At 33.3% G+C, this 12,860-nt stretch overlaps 1 protein-coding gene and 1 long non-coding RNA gene across 4 annotated transcripts; one reads left to right on the top strand and one right to left on the bottom strand.

Moving 5' to 3' along the window:
* Nucleotides 1–9,291: 9,291 nt before the first annotated feature.
* On the top strand, nucleotides 9,292–11,810 carry LOC145578505 (uncharacterized). 3 transcript variants are annotated; one of them, XR_014098877.1, is made up of 4 exons: nucleotides 9,293–9,480; nucleotides 10,204–10,310; nucleotides 10,420–10,651; nucleotides 11,401–11,525. It is a non-coding gene; the product is annotated as an uncharacterized LOC145578505 (long non-coding RNA). The 3 variants fall into 3 exon arrangements; XR_014098875.1 differs by lacking the exon at nucleotides 11,401–11,525 and adding an exon at nucleotides 11,679–11,810 and having other exon boundaries at nucleotides 9,295–9,480; XR_014098874.1 differs by lacking the exon at nucleotides 11,401–11,525 and having other exon boundaries at nucleotides 9,292–9,480; nucleotides 10,420–10,769.
* On the bottom strand, nucleotides 10,560–11,593 carry LOC145578495 (uncharacterized). The gene is made up of 4 exons (XM_081635807.1): nucleotides 11,207–11,593; nucleotides 10,996–11,116; nucleotides 10,814–10,904; nucleotides 10,560–10,691 (listed from the first exon to the last, which is right to left on the bottom strand). Exons 1-4 carry the CDS (start codon nucleotides 11,591–11,593, stop codon nucleotides 10,619–10,621), a joined length of 672 nt encoding a protein of 223 aa, XP_081491933.1. The 3' UTR covers nucleotides 10,560–10,618.
* Nucleotides 11,811–12,860: the final 1,050 nt, after the last annotated feature.

The raw sequence follows: 12,860 nt of genomic DNA, 5'->3' as shown, positions 1-12,860 counted from the left end.
CAAAAACCCTCGAACAAGCAGAGCACGACGTCGAGATAGAGAACAATGGAACACCCAACCGATAGGACAACACACAGCGATAAGTCTTGGCGTTCATCGTCTGACCCAACCCCGAAATAGGAACCGCCCGGAGCCAAGCAAAGGTGTGATCACCCTGCTGTGATTTCCACAATGCTGATTGTCGAGGAGTTAAAGAATAAGCAGATTCTGCAGAAGCGGTAATCTTTGTGAAATACATATCTGCCAATTTCTTCATGAGTTTAGGGGCAGCGACCTCACTCGGATTACTCAAAATGTCAGACTCCACTGTTCCATTAAACAAACACAACGCATCCTCAAAGGCACGTCCAAGACCAACAATGCCAGTATGCCGAAGAAGTTGTGTCTGCAACCCAGCAGACTGCAACCGAGAAGCAAGAAAAGCATAGTGACGAACATCACCTGCAGAATAAACACCAAGCCCTCCAAACGCAAATGGTAAGGTGGCAAGCCGCCACTGCCAATCACCAAACCCAGGCCCCGAAGCGGTAACAATACGCTCCAAGGAAGATCGAAGAGCTCCATCAAAAGTGCGCTGAGCTACCTCAAAAGTACTAGGAGGACAAGTACGTAATGCAAAGTAGAGTTTTGAAACTCCAGTACATGCCCTAAGTAACAACAGTTCACACTGAGGATCATCTAGCATAGCGACCTTATCCATAAGGGCAATGGTCTTGGTCACCCTCTGCATCACAAGCTCACCACAGAAACCAGAATCGGAACTAGCGGGACCTCCAAGCAACCTAACACCACGCAAAGGTCGAGCAATATTAGGCGGAAAGACACCCACCAGCCTGCTTCGAGGGTCTTCCGTAGGCCAGAAAACTTCAGTTTTTTCCACGTTAAGACATAACCCAGAACGAGGTCCTTCCTCCATAATCAACTGCAGAACTTGCCCCACCACCAAAGTGTCTCCAATAATCGTGCCGTCATCTAAATACCAAGCCTGAAGACATACATCAAAAGTCTCTCTAATTTTACACACCAGAGGTTGTAAAACCAAAGAAAAAAGCAAAGGACCAAGGGGATCACCCTGCTGCACCCCTTGAGATGACCATAAGGTTTGGTCCCCATAGTACAACCTGGCTGGATTAGAATAGCAGAATTCAACCCATCGCGAAATGCCTGGACAACGGCGACGTACCTCACTTAACATGACCGAACGATCAACCAGATTGAAGGCATTTTGAAAATCCACCAACAACATAGATAGACCCACATCAGAACCACGATCCTCAATTAACCGATTCACCGCATGAAGAATTGCCTCACCACCTGAAGAAACCCCAACACCAAATTGAAGGCCATCAAAGTAACTCCCTAAAGACTGACCAACCATAACAGCACCCACCTTCGAAACGAGACGCCGCCAAACCGTACCCACAGCAATAGGACGGATACCACCACCGGGCTTGACAAGTGGCGTAAGAGGAGCACTAGCAATGTACTCTCCTAATTCCATAGGACATCTTCCAGCTAGAAAGAGATTAACCACCCCGGTAATAGAGTCAACCAACTCATCTGAGACTGCCACAGCTGCACCACTTAAGCAATCCATAAGATGTTGAGCACGCAAACCATCCCTACCACATGATGTGCCACGGGGGAAGCTCTTAATCCGATCCAAAACAACAGCAGAAGTCGTTACGAGATGAAGGTGATCAATAGGTATATCAGGCAAGGATGGAGCTGGAGATGAAGGGTGCTTGGACTGTAAATCCGCAAGAGTGGCGTCATTATAAGGAGCAACGCCTGAAGAAGAAAGAACCCGAACTGCAGCAGTGTAATGGCCATCGCAAATCTTCCTACGACACTGCTTTATATTACGCTCCTCCAAATCAATGTCCTCATCATCAACCACCGACAAAGTAGGAGATTCCTCCGCCAAAATTTCCCTCACAAGCTGCAAATTACCACCCGCTACATTCCAAGAACAAATAGCACGGGAAATACTCTCTTCCTGATGCCGACGTCTTACCGCAGACCGAGACTCACGACTACTCCGAGGGCGAAAGATTTTAAGGATGCAAAGAGGTAACACCAACAAAGAGACCCAATTAGAAATGTCATCAGGCTTAGAGATCACCTTATCAAGAGCACCTTTCAGAACCCGAGAAAACCCCAAACGACACTTGGGAGGGATAGACTTAACAGTGCGAAACCCCTTAGAGAAAAAACAATCAAGGAGAGCCACATCAAAACCACCGTTATGATCTCGCACCTCACCATCCACATGACCAATACCATCTCGAGCAGGAGAAGAAGGAGCTTGCGGCTTGGTGAAATTATGAAGCACAAAACGAACAATACCATCTCCTTCATCAGGGGGCGAAACATCCTCATCCCTATCATGACGACACTTAGAACGAAACGTGTGCGTTTTATAACAAACTCCACATAACCAAATCCCCATACGCCTAAAAGTAACTTCTGCCTCATTATAAACAGCTAAATTTATTATTATTATTATTATTATTATTATTATTATTATTATTTTGTTGATTCTGGTACAAGTAACAAGTCAAAAAGAGAGCGCTTAAAGGGGAATAAAAGCCCAAAAAAGATCCCTTAAATGGGAATAAAAGGGAAAAAAAACTACTTTAGAAGAGAAATTCTCTTATACACCCAAGGTTAAATTTTGCTTTATCATTCTGATGATTATTATTGCTTATATAATCATCTTTATTTGCACTCGTGTTTATGCAAAAAATTTCAAGTTGAGAGGAAATCCAAGATATCATATTACATTATCAAATTTATCTTATGAAGAGACAACTCAAAATGGCATATTATATACAAACTGTAATGCAAAATGGCATGAGATGAGAGATCAGAGTAGGGTTTGATAGGATTGTTTAGAATTTTGATACCACATCAGAGAGTGGCCTGTTTAATTCTCCTAGACATATAGAATTAGTGATTTCATTGGAATATATAAACCTTTATTTACAACCCAACAAAGGATAAAAGATAGATAGTTACTCTAATTACAACCCTATATACAAGCCATAAATAGTTTACATATCTCTATAGTCTAATAAGCTAATTAACATTATTGAAACAAGTCTTTTATTTATTTATTTATTTATTATTTATTTTTTTTTACTAGAATGATGATATATACAATTCAAACATTTAAAATATGCGCAAGGTAAAGGATTGCGTCTGTGCAAAGTGGGTTTTTTCTATCGGTTCTCAGTTTTTTTCATAGTTACATCGTCTTCACTTACTTTGTTTATTTCTTCATTGATTGATTGCTTACTTATTTGTTCATTGTTGTTGTGGCTATGGATTGCAATTAGTTCCACTCTAAATCATAACAATATATATTCGAAAAAGGTTGTTTCCGTTTATATCATATGTGACGGCGTGACGCCCATACAATTAAGCAAGCCATCACTATTACACTAAGTAAAAGACACGTGGATCACATATTGCAATTAGATTGACAACGTCATTTACATCCTTAATTGACAATTTTAGATTGACATTAAGTAAAATCTCTATTCTATACATATGAAAAGCATATCGATATTAGTTAATGATCATTATTATTTGATTAACATGTTACTATGTTAGGGTTTTATCAAGATACCACTAGAACAAGGTAGTATACATATTAGGTTGGTACTTGGTGTATAACACAAAGTTGTCAATTACTTAAGATTACAGCCGAGCTGAACCTTAAAAAGTATTTTCTTTTCTTTCTCTCTCTCTCTCTCTCTCTCTCTCTTCTTTTTTACTTTTTTTTTTCCTTTAGAAATTAGAGGGTTGAGCAATAAGAGCATACTAGCTCGTTGAATCAACTTTTTACCAAACAATTGATATAATGGACTTTTTAAATTAAGTCTCTAGATTAGTCAAATGAGCTCATTTTATTATTATTATTATTATTATTATCAAAAATCTCTTTATTAAAATGTCTTCATCACTTTATACGTGTGTGATAAAATAATCATACTAGTTAACAATAATTAGATCTCTTGATTCCTCTCTCCAAGTGGCTAGGGTTTTGATACTTGTTTGTAGTACGGGGCTTTGTTGGCTTAATCCATACTGTGTACCTAGAATGTTTGGTCGTAGAGAGGAGATGGGGTCTTTGTGACTTGTTCCATCTAAGCCTAATTAAACCCTAGAAACGACTCTCTTTATATAGAGTGTCGTAGTGTAAAGATAATTATTTATGAGATTATGAAAATAAATATCTTATATTCTTTTTTTATATTATTTAAAAATTAACAAAATTTCAATGTCAACACTAGTATGTAACAGTCGCATAAGAGCATGATGAAATAGTTGAAGAATATAAACCAAGCTTTAAAAGAGTCGGATCAAATTCCACAATATAATCATAAAAACTCAACAAATACCATCAACTAAACTGGTTTTAAAAAAGTTAGGGACCCAACATTCCATCAATAGTCATTGCAATTTGATGTGGCTTTGAGACCTAATCAGAATATTAAGCAAAAGCTAAAGATTTATTTGTGGTGTTCAATCAAGGTAATTGACCACTAATACAAACATGTATATCTTAGTGCTCAATTAAGACCCCTCAATTAGGGGTTGTCCTCAATTAAAAGTAGTAACATTGAGTTGGTTATTTTATGATAGCCTAAGCTCGGTTGGAAGGGTGCCTGTAGGCCAAAGATACACTACATGGTCGATTCACTTAATCATCTGTCACTTCGATTAAATTAGCCACAGTCCCAAAATAGTAATTGTTAAATTCTTCTTTTTTTAGTTGAGTTTCCTTCAAAAAGTATAATTGTACATACTAATTAAAGGCAAAGCCCTATTTGGTTTGATTTTGTTTTAACATTACTTTTGCTACCAATAAAACACACGTATTTCACTTTTGTTACCGAAATTTTTTTTTTATTTTACTACCATACAAAAACAAGTTTGTTAAAAATTGCTATCACTTAACACTTTTAGTTACTATTTCCGTTAGTGTGATCTAACAACCCTCACTCCCACCCCTCCCTCCTTTAATTTGCTACCACTTAATCTCAACTTAGTTTGTTCAAAATACTTAAAACTTAAAAAAATACTCCGTAAATTTTCCTAACATTTTCCCAAAATAAGTTGAGATTAGTTTATGTAACAATATAATATAAAGGCAAAATTACACTAATTGACATGAACTATGACTCAACTACATCCTTTTACATGAACTTGGACACTTAAGGAACTCAATGACATAAACATCATACTAAATTCACTCAATGGCAAGAAATTTGTAGTGAAAGACAATTCTGGTGACGTTTTTTTATGTACATAAGTTCGTGTCAATGTTTGTAGTTGATGAGCCATAATTAGTTCATGTCAATAGTGTAATTTCACCTAATAAAAAATTAGTTCTACAGACAATGTTATAAAAATATACAGAGTATTTTTTTAAGTATAATTTTTTTTTTTCAATTTTCATTATAGAGTTGGGAGTTGGGACCAATAGGGCAATAGTCCAATAAAACCTCTTTCTTTTTTTCTTTCTTTTTTTTTTTTTTTTTTTTTTTTTTTTTTTCTCTCTCTACATTTTCTCTATCCTTGATTAATTAATTAATACATGGAATGAATTATTTTTTTAGTAGGGTAACGAGAAGTCGAGAAGGCTTTCTCGAGCCTGAACATAGCACGACTCAAACTAACGTAACCATTTAAAGAAGTGTAACATTATTTTATTAAATAATAGTAATCTCTCCAATTAGTTATCTTTTTAAAATGCTAAATTCATAACATTTTCTTAATACTTCATCGGTTCCTAAATATTTCATCAAACTGACCTTGACAACCTATATAATGAGGAGGAGAGTTCTGTGAAACCCTTTCATACTAAAACCAGGCCAATTGGCGATAGCAAGACTAACTCCTCTAGCTTATTAAGTAGTACCATCTTTCTTTATTCTCCAATACAGGACATTTACAAGTGGACTATAAATGTATTTCAACAACAGTTTCACATGGTTTTTGTGTTCCTCTCACCTTTTATATATCAACTTCTTTACAACAATATTTTCTATCCAATATTAATTAGGAGGACGGAGGAAGTAATGATATACATTAAACGAAAACATTTTATCAAAAAAGGTATCATATAAAGATGATTAATCAAGTTTTGCAACCCTGTGAACAAAAGCTAATTAGTAATTACACTGTAATGCCCTCATCTTTCAAAGCCTAGTTAGGTGCTTTCTAGTTTGTAGGTGGAGCATACAATAATGTCTAATGTCTACTACTACTACCTTTGCTAGTCTCCTGACTGGATGCTAGATTACTAATTCCATCAGTGGGACTTATTTTCATTGTTTGATGTATAAAATCCAACGACAAACTGAATCAACTAATTAATCTTGATTCTGTTGACATGAACTCTCAACAAACTCACTCTAGCAAAACTTATCATGTTGTCTAATAAGTTTATGCTTTCTCTTATAACTTTAAATAAAATAAAAAATACTCGCATCAAATTTAATTATCACCTATGTTTTTTATTATTTGTAACAAAAGAATTTTTAAGTTGAACTTTTTTTTTCACTATTCATATACAAAGTATTAACTTTGACTGCATTTTGTTTCCAAAAAAAAAATAAAAAAAATAAAAAACTTTGACTACATTATTTTATTAACATAATAACAACATATTTTATGATATAAGTAAAATGCTGTTAGATATATAAAGTTTTATAATCTTTTTTTTTTTTTTTTTTTTTTTTTTTTTTTTTTAACAGAGATCAAGTCTTGTGTAAGGCGAGTGTATGTTAATTTTATTGTAAGATGACCAGTTTAAGATTGACTTTAAGCATTTTTTTTTTGACAAGACTTTAACTATTTTTATGGTAATTTTAACCCTCAAAGTATAAGTTTTAATTTGTCGTTGGTTTGAATTTTATTTTAATGTGTAATTTCTTATAGATTCATGATTACATACTATAAAGGATAGTATGATTATCTAATACTCCGTAATTATAAGTCTTTTTATAAGATAAAATTTATTATTAGAAAAATTATATCTTTTTGTAATATAATAGATAACTTTAAATACTTTTAACATCAGATAACTTTAACTCGTCTTATAATAATTAAATTAATTTACACCCGCCTTTTTGGAGAATTTGTGTATCGACATGTGTGCAACATTTGACTACGTTAGTTATTCTGTGACAGAAAGTATTGTTTTAAAGGGTCTACAAAATCATGTAACTTACCTTTCATAAATTAATTGGTGCTTGCTATAGTTAGTTGCTTTCACCACTATACATTTACTACCAGTAATTACTAAGATTGAGTATTAAGGAGTATATAGAAATTAAAACCATTAGTTTTTTGGTCGAGTTGTCAATTTTTTTTTTTTTTTTTTAAACAACGGCCGGTTTACCCTTTGGGCTAATTCGGATTCGAAAATCAATTTTGAGTAATTAGACTCTAGTCCCCTCCCTTGTTGAGTTGTCATTTAACATGCTATTACAGTCAAGGTTAGTAACATGCTATCAGAGTCAAGGTCAGTGTGTCAAAAAAATCAATCCCATCAACCCTTATCGCTCCATAATGATATTATCATATACTCAATCACGATGAATCAAGAATTTAGGATAAGAAGCATGACTTAGATGACTATTAGTTTTGGAACAGGAGTACCATTTGTCATTGTCGATTGTTTATGATTTGAGAGGGGAGCGAGGTGGGTAGAGGGGATCTTCCGTACTTACCAAAAGCCGATAACAAGGTAAGTCACACTAAGTGCGGCACTACGTGTATAATGAGCTTCCTATATTACCAATGATTTGTCCTAATAACCAACCACTTTAATTTGCATAAATAGTATCTTGATGCATTGCTATGTTTGTTAGCTAAGGTTATCTCTTCAAGTTACATCAAATGAAAAATCAAAAAGGCTATATAGCATGGAAACAAAGTATATAGTAGGTACGTGCCCTCTTAGTTTGAAATTCACTAAAATTAGAAATATTATATGCTGATAAAAGATAAGTCGGGATGATATTTTATTCACAAATAGAGGGAGTGCGAGTATGGATAGAGACTGTGGGTAGAGAGAAAAAATAAAAATAGCAAGTGTGTTAAAGTAATTAAGGGGCTTATTATATCTAGATCTTATATATGATTGGCTGATTGCATAGGATTAGGAGAAAAAGACCTATGACAAAATGTAATTAAGGGCTTATTATACTCAATATTAGTTTGTTAATAGTAGTTGACAAACTCTAAGAGTCTTAGAAATGGCAAGCGAGCACTAAAATTATACAGAGAACTTATAATATATTTGAAGCCACTAATATTAAGTCCAACAAGTACTTACATGACTATATATATTTTATACACAAATTATTAGCAAATATTGGTCAAAGTACGTGGATTATAAATGGTGCAAAAAGTCAAAATATGAAACTATGTATAAAAAGGATGGAGTAATAAACAATTTGATAAGATCACCCACTCAATTTTATTTAAAAAACTACTTCGTGGCTATTGAAATGTGTCATTTATCAATTTATCATGAAATAGAGAAAATAATTACCAACAGTATTGCACTTAGCACGTGTTGTAAATTCAATACTCAAAACATTGTAACAGTATAACTAAGGAAATAGGTTTTCTATACGAATTGAGGATTAAAGTGGTTTTTTTTTTTTTTTTTTTAATTTATTTTTTTTTATTTTTTTTACCATAGTTTTAGAAATGATTATTTAAACAAGCGACAAAGATTATTCATAAAAAAAAAAAGTTTTATTCCTATACATGGGGCTATTTTCATTTCATTTCAATTCAATTCAATTAATATTACTATGTATTAATATTACAATACTTACAAGATCAATTGGTGAAAAGAGTGCCAATAGATTTTAACAATTTATTTGTTACATTGATATGTTATACAAGTAGCATTTTTGTAAAACACAAATTTTCATATGTGGCTAGCCACACGGTGTGGCCAGTGTTACTCGGTTGGTTAGGAGTTACTCAATCAGGGGTTGTGTGGTCGGAGTTACTCGATTAGCCAGGGGTTACTCGATCGATTAGGAATTACTTGATCAGGGGCTAGTCGGTCAAAGATTACTCGATTGGTCATGAAATTCGGTCTATTTTGGTATATGTCAATTTGCCACATAGTGTGACTGCCCAAAAAAAAAAAAAAAACGCTGTTTTCAAAAAAGCTAAAATGTGAAATTGGGGCAATGTTACTTTGGCTAAAGAGGATGATTTTGGCCCATAATATCATGGGCTGTACAGAATAAGAATCATCATTTTAACCCAAACAAAAATAAAGGAGATACTTTCACATGTCGTTGCCATTAATAAAGCACTTTAAAATAGCGCCACGTAATAACTCTGGAGAATTCCTCCAATTTCTTCATCACTCTTCTTTCCTCAATACTATCGATCTCATTCATTCACTGCCTTCTTCAACATCTCTATTCTCAGGTACAATTCTTCCTTGCAACTTTGATTTTATCAATTTTATTTGGTAATACTTTATTTCTACAATTAATTTATATTTTTTTTTCTGAATTAATTATGATTTTATATTTGATTGAAATCATAGTAGCAAGTAAGGAGGATGAAAATGATGAGAAGTTAATTAGGGATATCTATATATGACACATTTTCTAATTTCTTCCTGATTTCATCCTCTTTCTTAGCTTTTTTTCATTTTTAAAAAAAATAAGTTTTAGAGTTTGATCATTCTTTTTTCAATTGATTTATTTTTGTACTATTTCACTTTTACTGATTTTTTTTTTCTATAAAGGATTAAAATAAATTATTAAGATTAAATTTAATTAGGGTTTATAATCTGATTGTTAATATGGAGGATGAAGATGATGAAAGTTGATAGGGAAGATGATGTTTTCTATCATATGACACCTTTTCTAATTTTTTCCTGATTCATCCTTTTTTTTTTCAAATAAATTGATCATGTTAATTACTAATGTTACCTCTATTACATTTTATGTGCAATTTTGGGTTTAATCTGTGAGATAAATAAAGGAGTTGGGTATAATCATTGGTTGATCGAAATTCAATATTTGTTCTTACTACTAAAAATCATTTTTTAAGGATTTTATTTATTTATGTATTAAAATTTAAGTGAGTTTTACACATTAAACTAAGTTTAGTTTGTGAAATTATCTGATTTTTTCTTTGCAGAATCTAGTATTTTTTTACTGGTGATAAAACATAGATGCGAGGATCAGCTTCGCGTTCATTGGCAAAAACTATTGAGAAACACTTTTATCCAATTGAAGGATCATGGGGTAATTATAATCAAAACGCAGAGTAATAAACTCATTTTGTAACAATTAATTAACTGAAATACACTCATTTTCACTAAATGAAATATTGGTATTCTACAATCTACAACAGGTGGTATTGTTCCTTCATTGGAGCCGAAAAAGAATGGAAATGAAGAAAGTGGTAAGGCAAGGAAGATTATTGCAGAAGAGAAGGCTGCTGACCCTATAGTGGCCTTCAGCAGGCCGCCTTCGCTTCCTCCCATTTTCGGACCGCTTGTTGTCCTTACTATGTTGGATTCGTGGTTGAAACAGGACAGCAATGGCAATGTCTAGGATTGTTCTGACGAACTACTAGGTTCCTGGTTTGTTTCCTCATTTGACTCTGTTATGTTCACAAGTTTCCTGCAAAGAAATGTAAAAATTGTTAATATTTTCTTAGGATTGTCTGAATTCTCAGTTTTGTTGCAAACTAGTAATATTATCAAGTGAGATTTTGGATGTTTGGTTATTACTGTTCTTGTTACCTTATTACAAGTGTATCGCTTTCATACGAGCACTGAAATGTACTATGTCCTCTTATGTTTTTATGGTGAAGCTCTTGTGAATCCTCATGCACTGCAAGCAAATAAAGTTTTACCAGTTTATATGTGTGAAATAAGTAAACTAAACTAGTTTATGCCGATTAAGTAGATAGAAAACATGGTACCTAAACGCCAATTCACAGTAGCCGTTAATTCTTCTTTTCCAGGAATAGGCTCTTCTAGTTCAAGCTGGAGATTTTGGATACCCAAAATTCCTGCTAGTTTATATAACAAGTTCTTGACTTCCTGCAGGAAAACATTTAGAATGCATGCTTAAGTGCATGAAAATAAATAGATTGAGGTTATGTGTAAGTAGGTAAAATTGAGCTTTGTAACCTCCTTCCCACTTTTATGCTCCTTCTCAGATTTAAATAGTGTATCCTCAATGTAACAGTCTCTGGAGATGAGATTTTCTAGCTCCGTCATGTTAATCTCATTGATGCATTTGCAAAATTTCTTGATAACATCTGAAACGGCGTTAAACTCTGAGCTAGAGTCTGACTTGGCTACGAATTTGCATCCTATTTCAGGCTTCTTCTGGTGGCTGATACATGTTCTGATGTTTGTTGTCCTGAAAATAGGCTTGGGGATGACTACCTTAACTCTAGGTGTATGTAGGTTTCTTGTACAGGATGATTGAGAGCGTATGCAGCTGAGAGAAGTTAGGCTTCTGTGAGAAATGTTGGGCATAATTTTGCAAGTAAAAGATGGGGAAAGAGCCATACTTTTAATTTGCTTGTTAGATCAAGGTGTTGCAGAATGCTGCAAGAATAACTGTAGTATGTATATATATATTATTATGTTACAGGTAAGTGTGGAGGAGAAGTGTTATTACTCTCTTCTAGAAAAGGGAGATGTCGAATCGTAATGGGAGCAAGGCATCAACAAATATGGCTCTTGCCTTCTGATCACAGCAAGGAATTTGACTTTTTGTTTCCTTCTTGCTGTTGTTGGAATGGCTGCTTCAATTCAAGAATCGTTACTTTAATATATTTTTTTCATTTTGATTATAGTTCTGCCTTGGTCACAACTACAGTCACAAGATCAAGTTTTTGGTGGGTTTTGTTGCTACGAAAATCAACTAAAGAATCAAGGCTTGATTATATATATTGTACTCCGCATAACGTATTCTATCTGTTTCAATTTAGTTGACATATTTTGACTTTTAATACTATTGTATTAATCAATTCATCTTTGAACGATGTTTGTGTATAATTGTTTTGTAAACAAAATAATAGTCCGTAGTTATGTGAGATTTTGTTAGATTGTATTAATGTGTATGTTTTAATTATACAAGCTAGTATGTGACAAATAAAATTTTTAAAACTATGTGGTATTTGGTGAATTTTTTAAAAACTATACTTAGGTTATATGTAAATATACTAATTTACATACCAACTATATATATATATATATATATATATATATATATATATATATATATATATATATATATATATATATATATATAAGGTTGAGTTTATGCATTGAAAAATGTAATAAAGTAGAGTAATTTTTGTATTTTATCACCTTTAAAAACACCCTATTTTAATTTAATCAATTACTCCGTATAATTTTTCATTTATTTCACCTTAAAAAGTTTAAAGACTTAGTCCACTTAGATTTCACTGTCTCATACAGTAATAATTTCCATTAAAGAAAGCATTAAGTTAAATGTTAAAATAAAACTTGTCTTTCGTCTTTTATGATCCCATTTAAGATTGAAATTGATAAATTATTATTGAAAATGTCTTATTTCGTGTATGTGTCATGCAAACTATCAAAGTTTATAGATTTTCCATTTAGGATATACCATATACCCATAGATCATTTTAATCAGTGGCAATCCAGTATGGGTTAGAACGTAATAGTATATGCTGAACTTCTGACGCGGCCCAGTCGGCCAGTCGTAGAGGGTATGGTAACTATGGTGAGTTCGGTATGAATTAGCTCCAACTACATCCTTCCAACAAGAGTTTTCCGTCTCTGG

The sequence above is a fragment of the Chenopodium album genome, chromosome 2 (genome assembly GCF_948465745.1).
Source record: "Chenopodium album chromosome 2, dcCheAlbu1.1, whole genome shotgun sequence".
NCBI lineage: Eukaryota > Viridiplantae > Streptophyta > Magnoliopsida > Caryophyllales > Amaranthaceae > Chenopodium > Chenopodium album.
This window is presented reverse-complemented; position numbering and strand designations above follow the sequence as displayed.

Excerpts from the sequence above, each read along its gene's own strand:
- LOC145578495 (XM_081635807.1), bottom strand. The coding sequence starts at position 11,593 with ATGGCTCTTTCCCCATCTTTTACTTGCAAAATTATGCCCAACATTTCT. Across the intron at positions 11,117-11,206 it reads AGCATAAAAGTGGGAAGGAG|GAAGTCAAGAACTTGTTATA; the intron begins GTTACAAAGCTC and ends GTTTTCCTGCAG. Across the intron at positions 10,692-10,813 it reads AGCGATACACTTGTAATAAG|GAAACTTGTGAACATAACAG; the intron begins GTAACAAGAACA and ends ATTTCTTTGCAG.